The sequence below is a fragment of the Poecilia reticulata genome, linkage group LG9, assembly GCF_000633615.1.
Source record: "Poecilia reticulata strain Guanapo linkage group LG9, Guppy_female_1.0+MT, whole genome shotgun sequence".
In the NCBI taxonomy this organism is placed as follows: domain Eukaryota; kingdom Metazoa; phylum Chordata; class Actinopteri; order Cyprinodontiformes; family Poeciliidae; genus Poecilia; species Poecilia reticulata.
In genome coordinates, this window is record NC_024339.1 from 7,400,311 (window position 1) to 7,417,004 (window position 16,694).

Sequence of the window (16,694 nt, forward strand, 5' to 3'; positions counted from 1 at the left end):
TGGACAATTGTCTGTTCAGGAACATGCTTGATGAAGACATATATAAAGGTTTTTAAATAGAAGTTAGGAAAATTATTTAAACAATGTTCTCATATTGTCTAGTTTTGAAGATCTTGGTCTTCATAATAACCTCTTCTAATTTCACTGATCAGATGAATAACAGTGACATGCTGTCTGCTGTACAAATTATTGTACAAAACTCTTAAAATTATTGTCTGCTGTACAAATTATTGTACAGCAGACAATAATTTTAAGAGTTTTGTTGTTGTTTTACACATTTTTATCAGCAATAAAGTGGAGGGTGTTTTATTTAATATTTTTATAGCCAGGAGAGCTAATCTATGAAGTGGGAAAACGATCAGTTTATATTTGATTGAGCAGTAGATTTTAGATTACATTTTTAAAAAAAGAAAAAGAAGTGAATTTATCAAAAACTCCTTTAAATAACTCTAAACAGGCTGTACACGTATGCATTGTCTTAGATAATTACACAGTAAGACACACTAAAGCCTACAACAAGATTCAAACAATAGTTTGTTTTTTTTCTTTTTCCAAAACAAAGTCAACAATTATTACATTCCATGAACTGGATCATTGACCTGGTTGGCTACCCTGGAGTCTGCTGCTTGTTTTGCCGACTGTAGTCAAATAAACCATTACATTAATGAAAGCAGGAGGACACTCCTTTGGGCTTTTAAACAATTACTTTCCTTGCAAGTGAAAGATGAATAGAGGAGTGATGCTAGTGTGTGCAAAATTTGTAACCTTATAAAAAGGTTACAAATCTTACAAATGGTGTGACAGAAAATGTTCTAACTTTAAAAAAAAAAAAAGAAAACGAGACCAGAAAACAGTCAAAGGTTAATAATTACTTGTAACTTGTGCATTTTTATTTATTTTTTTTCTTGCCTGACTGCACATACCCTAAAGTGGGATCTGCACTTCCTTGTGCACCAATAAGTGTGCAGACACATCTCCAGAAAGTAAGTCCCTCTGTTTGTTTTTTCAAACATATTCTTATTGTTGTTTGACTAGAAAAGCAAAGCAAAACAAAACAAAAAAACAAAACCCACAGCACAAAGCTGGAATTACTGGTGTAGCAACAATCACGAGTAACGACCGCACGTCTCCGAGGTGAATCCCGGGACAGGCGGGGGGGTGGACAATGTCACTGTTTACCTTCCTTGTAACTCAGGCGTGTCGAGCCTTCTACGCTGAATGAGGGACTCCGCGGAAAACTTTCAGCAGGCTGCCGGGAACCTTCCAGCTCTACCATTTATTAACTTCCGCGCTCATTTTAGACCTTTGACCCTTATTTGAGGATAATGAAGCAATTAGATAACTGAAATGAATGATTACATACAATTCATCTACCATCGTTGCCATAGTGACAACGTGAGCCAAAACTGAAACGCAGACAATCGTTTCCTGGCCCTTTAAGAGGCTCTGACATCTGGTAACGCATTGCACATGTTCCTGCGCTCGTCGACTTTGTAGCACGGACTTGGTAGATTCTTTGAGTTGCGACAAACAATCCCACCACCACAGTGGCCTACCTTGGCAGATGTTAACCGTCTGCGGAAGAGCTTGAGCCTTTGTTGTAGCCAAGCCTCGATGTCATAGCACACAAGGGGGACCGGGTTGAAGATGCCTAAGAGAAATACACAGGCGCACAAAAGCTTTTCATTAGTCAAGACAACAAAGTAGGAACACAAAATAAAATCACTGCAGAGCCACAAAAGGATAAATCTGACTGTGGCGTCACTGTGGCGTTCTCACGCCTCCCTTACTGAAGCAAAGAGATGATAAAATGCACACTCACACAGACTTGAGTAAACACAGTCACGCCCATGCATTCGAGTCGACTGTGGCAAACTGTGTTGGGATGTAAAAATACGGCAGAGTGCTCCAGGAAATTCACAAACTCCGCACGGCTCTCCATTGACTCTCTGTAGTCAACGTATATTTGCATCAATGCCTGGATCGCTACTCCTAGTACCCCACGCTTTTTTTTTTTTTTTACTCCATGTTATGTCTATGCAAAATCAATCTGCGGATATCAGAATGTAATTAACATTCCCTTTTTTTGCTGAGTCAGTAGGACACGAGGAAGGAGGAAAAGAGCAGTGCTGAGAAGGCACCGTGGAAAGAAGACGTTACAAAGTTTTTTTTTAGTTTTCCTTTTTTGTTTAAAAAGTGACCTTTTCGTGTTGACAGGAAACGCCTCTGCCAGGATGGAATGCTAAACATTTACTCTGATGGTGGGGTCGGGCAGCCCAGCAGGGATTAGATCAGTCTCTGTCTTACATAGGCTGAGACAAGCTTTCTGCATACAAGTCATGACTGAAACCTGCAGATAACAAAATAAAAGTAACAAACTTGGTTGTTTTTTCTTTGTTTGTTTGCTTTTTAAAAAGTTAGTTTCATCTACAAATTTGGCCTTAAGTTTGAGGAAGACCACAAATGCATTTTTGTATTTAGCAGGCAGTTCCTGCAGGCCACAGGGTAAATCTGCAGGGAGTCTGTTTTGTTTTGACACCAAAGGATGACAAGTCAGTAACCTGGCTCAGCCGGTTTATTCAGAGGTTACACAAAGGAATTTCCCTCAGACGTTTATGTTGAAAGAGTTTCAGACGCTGACCAAGCATCAGGGTTAATAACGAAATATCCATAAGGACTAATAAAGATGGCAGCTGCCATTTGCCTGTACAGATTAGGGAGCAGGCGATTAGATTAGACCTGCACAATATGAGGAAAACGTGCAATTATGGTGGTGAATATAATCAAGGCTGAAATTATTAATCCGCTCAATCATGACTAATTGGGTTAAACTGATTAGTCGATTATTTAAATAGTTTTCAATTGACTGAGTAATCGATTAATCGCTACCAGGAGTGTGCAAACTTAATAAAGGCCATTTGATGAAAAGAAAAACCTATTCAGAGCAATCAACAAGCCAAAACTGTACAATAAAACCAATATGTCTTCTGAATTGAAGATTAAAACACCTTTCTCTATAAATATGTTTTAGCCAAAAATTAAAACAAAAGTTTTAGCTTCTAATTCACAAAAAGAATGCTGCCTGGTATTGCTTTTAGGCACACAAAAATAATAATAATAAAAATAAATTTAAAAAAAAATATATATATATATATATGAAATAAAATACATTTGTCTGCAAATATGTTTTAGTCAAAATTCCTCAAGTGGTGTAGTTTTACTTCACCTGGTTCAAATGAAGGAAAGCTGATTTAGGCAATAAAATTTTTATTTTCTTATTTTAATAATGAATTGAATTATTTGTTTATTTGCATATTTTAATTTATTTTTTAATATTAACCTGCCGACACCATTTTTTTCACCCAAAGGAATATTATGCATAAATAATCATTAAGTAAGCTGTGTGAATTGTGTTTTATTTGAAAATTAAAGGCAAAAAAAAACATTACCTATATGAGTAAAAAACCAAACCAATTTCAACATCACTGCATACGACTCTCAACATCATCAGATTTTAATTGTGAGAATATCTTTGTACAGCATCACACGTGATTTTTGGGGGTGGGGGGGTGAATTAAAAGACTACTGTATATCAACTACCTGATATTTAATCTAAACAATACAAAAGTCAAACACAGCTGTCTTTTTTGTTTCAACTAAACTAATAAGTTAAAGTCAAGTTATTTTATCGCTCTCTGATTTATTTTAACTTGCAACGTTTGCTGACGTAAGAATTTATTCCACAGATTTCTCAGTATTTCAGCTTCCAATAGTCAGCCACCGATTCAGTAATCAGCATTGGCAAGGAGACGTCCCACTGGTACACAGCATATGTTTATAACTTTTATCTGATTTGCTTTAAAAAGGTTGTCTGTAGAGCCAAATATGTCTGGTGTAGTTTATTCTGATGCATTTGATGAACAAAAAAACATGAACAACAAAGACTTTTCGGTGTTTGTCCAACTGATTACCAATCAGAGGCCAATCAAGAAATAATTGGCCCATTTCAATCTCCAGATAATTATTGATTGGTGTACATAATTTTCGCAAAATTTCCGCAAATTAGTTAATATGTGGTATATTCTTTGTAAAAAAAAAAAAAAAAAAGTAAATAAGTCAAATAAGCATGCAAAAGTATTCAGACTAACATTTTTGGTCTTGTTGATCAAAGAAAGAGTCAACTGAGGAAAAAGTTTTAACATAAATAAATGTAACTAAATAAGTCAAAGTCGTAAATAATCAGCAGCTAATTTTAAGTTAAGATGCTTGTTCACATACAAATACAGGTGTACAACCTGTTCATAATGGCAAGAGAAAGCAAAATCAATCTGTCAGACATTTGAATGGACTATTATTAAATATCAGAGAGGTTTAAGAACATAAGCTTTGGACAATAAATAACATTAATTCTACTTAAATCAAACAACAAAATCAAGCAAGAGACGTGGATTTTTTTTTTCACTTTAATGCGATTAATTCCAGAATTGGAACACATAAAAAGTTTGCCCAGATAAAACCCAAAGGAGGAAATAGGAAGAGGAAGAAAAAGGAAATTGGTATCGGTCGGGAAAAGTCCGACTGGTGCAGCTGTAAGTAAACGCCAGTCAATGCAGATTTTATGACACACGCGTTCAGAAACCGTGCCTGCTAATTCATATTTTGGTCAATAACAACGGCGTACAAGACAGCCAAAAGCTGTTTTAGTTTAAACATTTCAACAAGTGTCATCTCTTCCTTGTTTCCTCCCAGCTCATCCCAACTATCTGGATCAGTGGGGACAGTATCCGGTCGAATTTACCGAAACACAAATTTTGGCCGTGCACCGAACAGGACAGAATTTCACTGGGGGGGAAAAAAAAACTTGTTCACACTTAATGAAGAGCTCGGACTTATGAGCAACCATGGAGACTTAAAACAGGAGGACCTATAAACCGCATCAACAGATTGCTCGCTAGCAACCGAAAGGCTAACAACTCAAGAAGCTGAACTTTCAAAATGGAAACACTGACTGAACCCGTCTTTCTTTCTCTGCCTGGTTTATCCATTCTGGAGACAACTTACCAAACGGAGAAGTGTTATTTTTTTTCCCTCTGCCACCGTCGAATCAACTCCAAACTGGGTTATATTCAGCCAATTTTGCACGGTTGTCCCAGAGCCTCGGTAGTTAGTTAATACAGAGGCTAGCAGTGTGGCTAATTTAGCTGGTTTACTCAGCTAGCCAAATGACTGGCTATCCCGTCTCAGGTTGCAGTGTTGTTGACAGGACCGACCAGACAGCGCTGAGCAGCCAACAAGCAGTCTGACTGGTTAGCTACAAAGATCCATCAAGCTGGACACACGGGCTACCGCCTTTTCCGGCCAATACTTTCAAAATAAAGGACCATGAAAGTAGAGCGTTTCTGCAAAACAGGTTATTGTGATTTCAAAACCCATCCATCCATCCATCCATCCATCCATTTTCTGTACACCCTTGTCCCTCATTGGGGTCGGGAGGGTTGCTGGTGCCGATCTCCAGCTAACATTACGGGTGAGAGGCGGGTTACACCCTGGACAGGTCGCCAGTCTGTCGCAGGGCAATACAGAGACAGAACAAACAACCAGACACACACACACTCACACTCATTTCAAAACCCGTCTTCATCAAATCCATATGATTTTTAAAATAATTTGACTGTAAATGAAGTCTGAACATTTCTGGTAAGGAAATCTGTACATTCCTGTCTGCCCTGGTGGTCTAGACAAAGTTTTCATGCCTGTTTTTTATTGCTTCATTTTCATGAAAAGGTTTTGCTGCAGGAGATCAGAATTCAAATAACCACATGTGAAGGTGGAAGTTGAGTAGAAATATGCATATAAAGGGCAAACAAGAAATATACAGAAGTACTGGAAAAAGCTCTGTTCAAATAAGCCTTTTATGATGTCAGTTAAGCCAGGTGAGCTAAGAGGCTTATTTTGAGGGATGGTTATAATTTATCTTAACTTCTATCAAAATTAAAAACAAACCAAAAACACTATAATGTTCTATAGCTGACAAGCTATAGCTGTCAGCTGTGCTGTTTACAGAAAGGTATGGTTAGCAAATAAAAATTTTTTTAGTGTACCGCTGACCTTAAGTTTAGGAAACACAAAAATTATATTTGAAAGATTATATATTAGAACGATTACAATTTTAGTCATCAATTATCCAAGATAACTACCCATCTAACTTATACATACTGGAATCGTACTTTTTTGTGAGCCTAACGCTGAGAGCCGTTTTGACTGCGTTTCATTTCAGTTTCTTTTTTGGTCTGTGTGCGTGTGTAAAGGTGGGTTTTTTTTTATTTTTTTTATCCCCTTTACATAAATTCAAATTGGCACATTTACAGAACAGAGGAAAGTATCTTGAACCAATCTGAAAACGATAAAACATTAATACTATAATGGGGAGCAGAATTTTAAAAAATCATTTGCGATAACGTATTTCTAAAAGAACATGTATTTTGAATAATAGGCTGATTAAAGGCACAAAGAAAATCTTAAGTGACACAGATGCCTCTTTCTTCCAAACGCATACAAAAGACTGTGAAAAATGTTTAATTCCCCACTAAATGACGAACTTCGAAGTGATGCAAAATTAAAAACAGTAAGACTACCCGAGAACCCAATTTAAAAGGTACGCGAATAAAACGTATCCAATAATCCCAAAGTGTGAAGTGTTTGCTTCTAACTTCCGGTTTCCAACGAACGGAAAATAAATAACTTTACATACATTTGGATTTGGATGATAAATTTGACAGATTAACAATCTACTCTAGTAAAAAAAAAATCATCAATGGTACGCAAAAATTAAGTCTCAAAGAATAACTTGGATTTTAATTTACTACTTTGCAGCAGTTTTCCAGACTGGTGAACAGCCAGTCACAGCTTTGCCTGGTACACTGCGGGCGTTATCAGCACTGCCCTCTTGTGGAACAAGAAAAGTACTGCATCAATATGATTTCAGAAATTACAGTACACGGTTATAACTGTGCATAAATCTTTATTTGTTACAACATACTAAATATGCTGTCTGTCCCATAAACCTGCTCAAAAATATAGGTGAACTGAGGAATCCTCCAAAAAAATAAAAATAAAAATAATCCAATCCACTTCATCTTTAGCATGAGCCCACATCTCAGCAATCCTCCAGCTCTGCACATCCTCCGACACAAACAAACAAATTTCAACTGGGGATAATGAGAAAGTTAGGGTAAACATTCCCAATAAGAAAATGAAGCAGGACAAACTGAAGAAAAAAGAAAGCGCGTGTTTCAGCTTTCAACAAGCAGAGATGCCTTATAGAGCGAACAGAACTGATATTATTTTAGTTAACAATACTGTTTCCTTTCTTGTTCTAAAACATGTCCTTATGATAGAGCTAGAAAATGCAACAGCTCCACCTTTTATAAAACTATTTGGAAGGCAGGCGTCCAGGATGATATGGTGTAGGTGCAACATACCTGCAGCTGGCTGACTGCTACTCTAGTATGAAGCACCTCCACATGACCTGGCCTATATTATTAGTAATACGTCAGAGGTGCAATACTCAGGAAGCTGTGTCAAACTATGTACTTGGAAGATATGAAATGTCTGAAAGCTTGAACAAATATTAGAAGACAGCAACTTGTTATATTCGTTTACCCTGCGCGGTTACCCAGAAAGCTTTCAGTGTGATGGGTCCGGTTAGACAAAAAAAGACAAAACTTATTGGAAATGAAACAGATGGGAAGACAACTAAAGCAGCAGCAGCAGCAACGGGATCTGAAGTAATGTGAGCTTTGGCTACACGGTAAATCCTATTTTCATAGCTTAGATTTCCAACATGTCTGGGGAGGAAAATAAAACACAAGCAGCGGGAAGATCCGAAGAAACAAAATCATTAAATGAACTTTTTTTTTTCTTTCTACTTTGTGTGAACCATGGATGTGCTGAAGAGAAGTTTCTGTTTCTTCTTTTTCTTCTTCCCTCCCTTTTCATCTGAAACACAAGATTACGAGAGAGTGAGAGAGTGAGTCGACTGACAGCCAATCGGATCGTTGGGACGATGGCACGGTTGCTGACCTGGTTCTACCACAGGCTGCGGCGGGGCGGCGGGACCGCTGTCCAGCTGCAGAAGGGCCTTCTCGAAAGCCTGACTGAAGGAATTCTGAAAGCTGGGCACGGGAACGCGATCCGAGCCGTCGCTCTCACCGTCGCTGTCTGCCGCTGGGGGGGCAAGCAGCTTGTCTGCACGGGAGAAAACGCAATCCGTAGTCAGAAATTCTCCTGAAAGGATATGAACAAACAGCATATATACAAGTTCATGACGTTTTGCTTTCACCTCAAACTGTTTCAACTCAAACTCATCAAACCACCATTGTTGCATTTAACATGTTATTCCAACAACCCAGACCGACCATTCATAGATATTAGTGAAATCATTACAAAATGTTCGCTGGAAACAATCCTATCAGTCGAAACATGAATATCAGGTCCTTGACCGATTCACGTTTTGCCTTTTCTAACTGCAACCTTCAACGTATTTCCATTAGGATTCAATGTGATACAGTAACTATGTGAAGCAGTGCAACATTTCAAATTGGAAGAAAAATGATAACATTTTTATAAAAAAAAAAAGAAAAAAGAAAAGAAAACTTAAAAACTAACACAGATTTGCCTTAAATTTTCTCTAGTAAAATTTTAATTGCAACTGGAGTTGGAGTGTTTGCTTGGTTCTGCAAAGTTTGTTCAAAACCTTCACAGTTGTGCACTGGGTTATGTTAATCTAAACACAGGGAGGGCGCCTCCAGCTCCAGTCCTGCAACTTTTAATGCACATCTGCTCCAACAAACCTGAATCAAAATGGCTGAGTGGGAAATGTGTAAATATTAAAGGGCTATAACTACTCTTTTTTTAAACATCAATAATTAGTTAAATGATTCTTTGGTTTGTGTCACCTTTCTTTGGATTGACCCTGAGCCCAGCATCAACTCTGGCTTTCCCGTCTTTCAGCATCTACACAGAATTAACACATGGAGTTAATCACTTTGTCGTCATTGGTTGATCTACAAATGTCCGCTGAACACACACCTGTGCAAAGGACATGCAGTGGGAATCGTCCTCCACGCTACCCACAGTAGGCGAGGACACACTCAGGCTCGGGAATCTAATCCCATCTGAAACGAAGGAGGAAGAGGGGGAATTTAGAAGGAATTTTATAAATTTCCGACAAGGATAAAACCTAAATGGGAATCTTACCAGAGGAAGGGCTGGTGCTGAGGAGGGATGGGGGAGCTAAAGTAAAATCGGGCTGAATTGGCGGGCTGCTGTAGTGGAGCGGGGAGCCGAATGCTGGGAAATGATGAAGGTTCTCCAGTCCAATATGTACCTCGGGATCTGACAGGACAAAAAGAAACGTCAACCCGGAATAGCACAGCGAGTTCTACGAGTTTAAAGCGGCTTCTCTTACATTTCCCCTGCTTCTTGTTCTCCTCCATTTCAATGCGTTTCTCCCTGCGTTTTTCATCCCTCGCCTTCTTCTGCCTCAGGCGCTTTCTCTTCTCCAAGTCATCTAAAAGTTTGACGGATAACTTAGGTGTTAAAAAAAAAAAAAGAGTCTTACAAGCTGAGGATGAAGACTGTTAAAACAGTAAATACATTTTTTATTTATTTTTTAATAAGTGTTCAAACCAGCAAACGTGTCCAGAGTCTCTTTGGACAGGATCGGCGGCTGCAGGGCCAACTCGCAGATGCTGAATTCGCAGGTGAGCGGCAGGTGAGCCAGATAGCGATGCCGACGACGGATCTCCTGAAATAAACCAACGAAACAGTTTTATTTGTAGACCTAAAGCCAACATGTTGACAAAGTAAATGCACAGAAGGTGCAGGAAGAGCTTTAAATCTATTTATTACTTTTTAATACTTATTTTCCACAAGTATTTCTTAAATTTTTTTTGCTGACCTCATTGACTGTGTGTCCTACTATCTCCACCACTGTGGCAGTGATGGAGTCGGGACAAGCCTCCAAGCTGCCGTATTCACGCAGAAGGCAGCGCACGTTGATGGGATGCAGGAACATCTGCTGGCAGTCGTCAGCTGGAAGAGACAGAAAAATAAATGGAATTACTTAAAACCAAACTCTAAAGCACTCAATCTAATTTCTTGTAATTTTTTTAAACAAAATTTTGAAAAACGATGATAACAAATGATGAAGATAATCTCTATACACATGATGTTGGACAGGGGAGGGAATTGCACACCTTGGTAGAAATAGTAGTACGGTCCGTGCACCACAGCAGCAGAGGGGCGAGCGGACTCCGTCTGATTGGCTGGGCTCTCTTCCTCCAGCTGGGGCTCCGGCTCAGCCTCGGGGGGCTCCTCCAGGACGCTCTCCAGGACAGCGTCGGGACTACCTGGCAGCTCTGCAGCTGTGTCCTCTGGGAACTCCGCCACCTCGTCGTCAAAAGCCGAGGAGTACTGCAGCACGGGCTGCAAGAGAAATGAGGGACGGAGTCTTAATGTAGAATTTACAAATGCAAACAATCAATCAACCTGTGATTAATTGTCAGTTAAAGGTTTATTAGATTAAAATTAGTTCCAGTCGATTAACTAATAAAGTCCTCTTTGGCCTTCTTTTAGCGTTGTAGTTTGGCCGACATCCAGCAGAGGGCGCTGTTGGTCATTCTTAAGCGTGTCAACTGAAAATTACAAAACTGAAACTTTAACACTGGGGTGCCCAAACTTTTTGAGAGCAAGATCTACTTTTTCTCTCACCAGCCGCCTGAGATCTACCTCATGACACAAAGACATAAAAATTGCAAATTAAACTCTATTGACTTATTTTATATTCAAATATACATCAGCTATATCAGAAATAATAAAGTGACAGAAAACCTAATCCAGTTTCTTCCTCAGTGAGATTCTGACACTGGGAGCAGGTTACTGGTTTCTCAGTCAGAAGCTGGTTGCAAACCTGATGCTAGCAGGTCAGTCAGTCATGGTAGATCTGAAATTTGGTTAGATGACCTCAATATGAGAAACAACAGACTGATAGGAGGAACCAAAGAGCCCAGTAAAGGTGAAAGCTGACGTCGGGAAATAATTAATTTAATTTCACATAATTATTGCGGTAGAATTTGTTAAAACTTAATTAGATATATTTTTGTCCTATTTGATGATGTATGCTCACAAACGATGATGTATGCTCACAAACGAACGAGGTAATTAGTCCAAGTTTGTCGTTTATTGAACGTTCAGAAACTACAGCAGGTGTAATGAGCCACAGMRAAGGTAAACAAAGGTAAAACAATCCGAAAAGACGATCAACTCAAAACCACTCTCTCTCTCTCTTTGTCGTTTAAGCACACCCGTTGCCGTGCCAAACGCCTGCGCCCCTCAAGCGAGCTAAGATTACATTAAAAACACAACATTCAGTTCGTTACGATGTCAGGTTTCCAGACTTGATATTTATTTCTCGATTATTAATCAGCCTCTCATGAACACAGCGGTGGTTGAGTAGTTAATTTTAAAGTCCTGCTCTGCTCATCAGTCGGTCTTTGAGTCGCCTTTTTTTCCTCTTTTTTTTGTTAATGGAACCGAAACGCACTGAAATGCGCGACGCTTTGTTGAAACAATAATTACTGAGATTAATTTTAACATGTTTCGTTGACTTTTTATAATTATTATTTTTTAATGAAGCTACAAACGTTTGGGATCTTAGTGAATATTTTTGATAAGCCTATCAGAAGAGGGAGTGCTGGTCTCAGCGTCCTGGCGGCGATCAGTTTGTCACCTGCCGAGTTCAACTCTAAACCTTTCCGCGATCGACCGGTCCATCGACGTATTGGGCACCGCTGCTTTAACACATTTTATAAATGTGAAAGTTTAATAATGTGAGAAAATATGAAAATCTTTTAGTATTTAATACAGCTGATACAAAATAATATTTTTTTTTAAATAAGCATATTAAGAAAAATTTAACCCCTTCTGTTGATACAAGACAAAACTCAGGTTTCATTTCGTCATTAGTCGATCAACTTTAGATTAACTCATTTATCGATAACTTGCAACCTTACTAAAAACTGTAGATAAAAGAAAATTAAAATGCAAGGCACGTATTCTGATCCATCACAAGACAGGCAGTTTTAGAGTTACCTTGGCGCTGACGGTAGTGGTCACCACCTCCTCCAGAGGGGAAGGAGGATCGTTAAGAGTCAGTGGGGACAGGTCAGGGGTTTCTGCATTAGCCACTTGATGCTTCAGCAGAGTTTCCTCCTGCTCCTATCATCAAGAACATTCAAACAGTTATGTGCTTGTGTGTTTATATAATTTTATATTCTTTAGTTGCTGCTCCTTGAAACACATCATCAGGAAAACGGTTCTACCTGTAAAAGACAGAGGGCGCTCTGGATGAAGCAGCCCTCAGGTTCCTCCTCCAGACTCAGCTGAGCCTGCAGGATTCCCTTCTCCTCTGTTACCAAATTCAGGACCTGCGATGGGGATGTCAGCAGCAGCTTGGAATACTGACTCAAAGAAGCATCTTCAAAAAAAAAAACATAAATAAAGAGAAGTCACCATCACTCTCTGATGACAAATAAGAAGCCTTCCAACCTGTTCAATCATCACAAGTATTGCTATGAAGTTAGTGACAATAGAAAAGTTTCCCTCAGTCCAGACTGCACAAAGAAGGAAATTTAAACTGTTTGTTTTTTTTAAGTCCAATTCGTCTGGGAAGGAGTGAATGTGTGATCGTGCTCTGACGCGGGTCAGAAAAGCGAACACGGGTCTTGGTTTGGTTGAAGTGAACTCCAGCGTGGTTAAAATGCATATGTGATCGCCAGGAGGACCGGAGCGCAGAGCATTCTGGGTAAATGCAACCGAAACAAACCCATGCTCTAGCATTAGCAAGAGAAATGTCTTGAGACCTTTTAACAAAAACAAAAGAGAAATCCTACAACTGCTAAAAATCTGACGCCACTTCATTTTTGTTTACATTTAATGAAGAAGGAAGTTGCACTTGTGAGGTTTTCATGTCGTTTCCTTCAGTAGTTCTTGGTGCAGCGCCACCACAGGTGAACAGACGAACACGTTTTTCAAAGGGTTTTGGTTCGTTTGACACAGAGCAGTGTGAAAGCGGATCACACCAGCTGAAAACGCAACAAATGTTGCAACTTTGTTCCCCGACTGAACCAAGTCTACCGGACTATCAAGTGTGAAAACACGCTAAGAAAAGCCACTTGCCTCCAAAGCGGACAGGTTCCTCCACCTTCACCCACTGGGAGCTTGGCATAGCCACCAGAGCCCCCTTTTCTCTCCGCATCAGACGCATGGTGATTTCGTCCCCAACCACATACTGCTTGGTTTCCATGGCAACCACACTGCAACAGCAACAACAACAAAAAACCCCAGTTTATATATTGACACTGTCTGAACATGCAAAGAAGCTAAGCTACTTCTGATTTAACAACTACTCAATTGTTTCAAAAGTAACATTAACTGCATCCCGTCTGCAGCCTCTCTCTCCTCGTTTACCTCTTCAGGTCAGCTGTGTGCACGGCCTCGTAGCAGATGGGGCACTTGGACCAGCTCTTGTCGCTAAGAGACAGGTAGTGGAGCATGCACGGCCAGCAGAAGATGTGTCCACACCGTGTGATGCGAGCCGCCACAGGAGCATAGAGGCAGATGGGGCAAGACGGCATCTCGTGGCTGTAGATGCGCTGCCGATGCACAGAAAACAGCCGTCGTTACGCAATTTAACCTCTTGTGGACATAAGCTCGGAATGGATCCATACTTACCACTTGCTGTACACAGTCCCAGTTGACCAGAGTGTCTGGGTCAGTGAAGTGAGCCTTGTAGTCCTGGTCATCAGTCACCACAAACTGGCAGCTGAAACACAAAAACATCACGAGTTCAACATGAGTTTTCTACTTCTAACCTCTTGACTGCAGGGCTGAAACGTTTAATCTGATTAATTGTGATTAATCGATAACTAAAATAATTTTCAACTCTACTCGACTACTTCAGGGTCTGCTTACTTGGCCTGGAGGAAAAGCTCCTTGTTGAAGGGCTTGTTCTTGTGGCCCCACTTGTTCCTGCGGCCCCAGTAGGAGTGGCCGCCGTCTCCGACGCCGTCGTTGCCTCCGCGAGGTTCGAAGGTGAAATTTAGCAGGTGATTCAGGCTGATTTTTTTGGGTCCAGCAAATTGAGCCGGGCTAAACTCGGCCCGGCGGGTCTCTGCTACCTGCAGATGCACAAATGAGAAAGTTAGTCTCAAAGAATCTGCCTCCCCCCGACCCCCCAACAAAGCGAAGATGATGATGGAGAATACGAACCTCCTCACGTCGTCCTCCGCCCGTGACTCCATACTGTCGCCCCCCGCCTCTCTGAGGAGGTCTCTTGTCGAAATTCTTGCTTTTCTGTGAATTGGTGCGGCGAGGGCCGGGGAAATTTTCAGCTTTGGGAAAGGAGGGCTCCCGCTTCCGGTTGTAGCGCTTAGAGCCCCCATTATTTTTACCTTCTGAGATAGAAATAATAAAATAGATTAGATGAGGCAATGTACATAGTTATTTTCATAACTACAGTGCATTTTAACTGTGGGGCGACTTAATGTATTAAGCTCCCTTTCTTGCAATTTAAACCCCAGGACTCCTGGTGGCATCATCGATTTAGAAGACCTCAAAGTCTGCAGAAATGAAAGAAAACTAAAAAAACTAAACTAAAATAAAATAAAATACTAATACTCTCGTCAATCTGCTCCTTCCCCACCTCTTGCTGCACACTGCTCAGCTGGTTCCTTAATTTACGACAAGAACAAATTCAACACAGTTCTAGCACTGAAATTAAATGAGCACCACCAATCAGTCTTATTAAGCTAATCTCTTTTTTAAACATTTTCTGACTGCAGGAAATCTTCAGAAGCAGATTGCCCAACTACTCACCCAGCAAAAGCAGGTCATTTTACAGCTATTACAAGCTAGTAGTAGCTTGTAATACAAGCTAGTAAAGAGCTGAATGGCAAACAAATTAAGAATCTAGAAAATTACTACAAAATTTATAACGACTTCACAAGATCTGCAAAATGTCCAAAATACAAAAATGTGGCTGAGCACTGTCATGACGATATGATCTGAGACAAACACTTAACAAAACTGTGTTAATATCTTTCTGTTCCGGGTTCGTTAAAACAACTGATCCAAAATGGTGAGTAAATTAAAATGAAAAAATTTAAATAAAATCATTACTTTTGTGTCAACAAAGAGGCTTTAATGAAAAAGTTTTACTTAAAAAAAAAGCTACTACAACTAAGCTGCAGTAACTTAATACATATTTGTATTGAATACAATAATACTGGTATAACAAACATGTAACATTTTAAAAAAAGTTAACTAATAATATTTTAGCATGAGCAACAGGAACTGTCCCTTTTCTACAATGAATTAAGACAGTCGTATCATTGTTGTTCAAATGCATTTATTTTTAATGTAGCTAATTAAGGAAGCTGCTGTCCTACAGTAGTTTGGATTTTCTTTCAGGTAACTGTAAGCTGCTAATCATTTAATGAAGCAAAGACTGGTTACAAAATGTTCAACTAAAATAAATAAATATTAATATACAAGGTAAAAATATAAATATCTTTCTCTCTTTTTTGTCTGTTTTATTCTAGGTGTTTGTGTTTTATTGGTTATGTCTAATTTTATGGACTTGTCCAGCCCTTTCAGGTCACTTTGGGTGTGTAAAGTGCACCGTGAATAAAGGTCAATTTATACTGGCTTCCATTCAAAATTAAATTAACTTTCAACGATTAAGAAGTTGAACTGGTGGAGTTTTAGCTGTCACGTATGGGAGAGTTGTGGTATATTAATCCGGGGTATATAATATTACATGTAAAAAAGCTGTATGCATGTGTCAGCTGCAGCTCTGACTGACTGCTGCTGGCTCAAATGTTTTGATGGCGACGTCAGTCGCTCCTGATAAACAAGCTGCTGCTAGGCCCCAACAGGCCACGGGGAGTTGGGGCAGTTTAGCTGCAAATATCCAACAGCTTTACAAACACAAGGAAGAATTTTTGAGTGTATTTGTACCTGTTTTGGGCTTAGATTCTCCAGGCGGTGGGCCTGTGGAGCTGGAACGGGGCGGAACCTTGTTGCTGGTGCTGCTGTTGGGGTTTTTCTCCATGTTTGTCTCCGTGCGGTGAGCGCTGTTCGGGTCGAGCTTCTGGCAGAGAGCCGCCGAGCTCTCTAGCATTAAACGGGGAAACGGAGGACAATAGCGGGTTGCAGTGAGTGCGGGTCAGGCGGCGAAGGCCCTGATTCATTTCTGTCAAACGCGGAGACCCCATCACGGCGACATCTTGACCATAAAACAAACCAGAGAAAAATAAAGAGACACGGTTATGGCGTCTCAAGTCGTGAAGCCTGGCAGAGGAGAGGACGAAAGCTCGCCAAACGGGGCCAAAACCCCCTCTGACTGTCGGTTTTTTGCTCGTTAAGGAAAACAACGTGCCCTTAACAAGGCGCTAAATGTTTTCCAGAAGCTGGAAAACAACCCAATATGGGAATTTTAGCCTAAAAACGAGATCCGTAGTAAAGAGCGTGCACTAATGGCGACGGGTCGCCAGACAGGAACCTGAGAGACCCGGATGTTTCTTGTAACGCTGCCAGCCTAGTTAGCAAAGATATGAGCGAGCAACTCTGGG

General features: G+C 40.1%; 2 protein-coding genes across 3 annotated transcripts in view; both read right to left on the reverse strand.

The window, feature by feature from the left end:
• The window catches only part of LOC103469710 (titin homolog), a 32,217-nt gene extending 26,844 nt beyond the window's left edge, over positions 1-5,373 (reverse strand). Inside the window, exons 1-2 of the mRNA XM_008417575.2 lie at positions 5,062-5,373; positions 1,557-1,651 (exon numbers count right to left, since the gene is read on the reverse strand). The gene's annotated coding sequence lies outside the window, so the exon portion shown is untranslated. The remainder of the gene's footprint in view (positions 1-1,556; positions 1,652-5,061) is intronic.
• Positions 5,374-7,001: 1,628 nt separating this feature from the next.
• rnf10 (ring finger protein 10) lies at positions 7,002-16,645 on the reverse strand. Of its 2 annotated transcripts, none has more exons than XM_008417573.2 (17): positions 16,081-16,645; positions 14,332-14,516; positions 14,035-14,240; positions 13,795-13,885; positions 13,531-13,715; positions 13,240-13,376; positions 12,384-12,538; positions 12,154-12,279; positions 10,260-10,488; positions 9,962-10,095; positions 9,691-9,808; positions 9,470-9,571; positions 9,259-9,396; positions 9,091-9,176; positions 8,958-9,015; positions 8,083-8,247; positions 7,002-7,998 (listed from the first exon to the last, which is right to left on the reverse strand). In XM_008417573.2, exons 1-17 carry the CDS (start codon positions 16,241-16,243, stop codon positions 7,925-7,927), a joined length of 2,352 nt encoding a protein of 783 aa, XP_008415795.1. In that variant the 5' UTR covers positions 16,244-16,645; the 3' UTR covers positions 7,002-7,924. The 2 variants fall into 2 exon arrangements, with proteins under 2 accessions (XP_008415795.1, XP_008415794.1); XM_008417572.2 differs by having other exon boundaries at positions 8,083-8,286.
• Between the last annotated feature and the right edge of the window lie 49 nt (positions 16,646-16,694).

What these genes read in the sequence shown, in the direction of transcription:
- rnf10 (XM_008417572.2), bottom strand. Translation starts at nt 16,243, where the DNA reads ATGCTAGAGAGCTCGGCGGCTCTCTGCCAGAAGCTCGACCCGAACAGC. An exon ending in GACTCTGGACACGTTTGCTG is followed by an intron (nt 9,572 to 9,690) that starts GTTTGAACACTT and finishes TCAAACTTTTAG; the next exon opens with ATGACTTGGAGAAGAGAAAG. An exon ending in GAACAAGAAGCAGGGGAAAT is followed by an intron (nt 9,397 to 9,469) that starts GTAAGAGAAGCC and finishes TTGTCCTGTCAG; the next exon opens with ATCCCGAGGTACATATTGGA.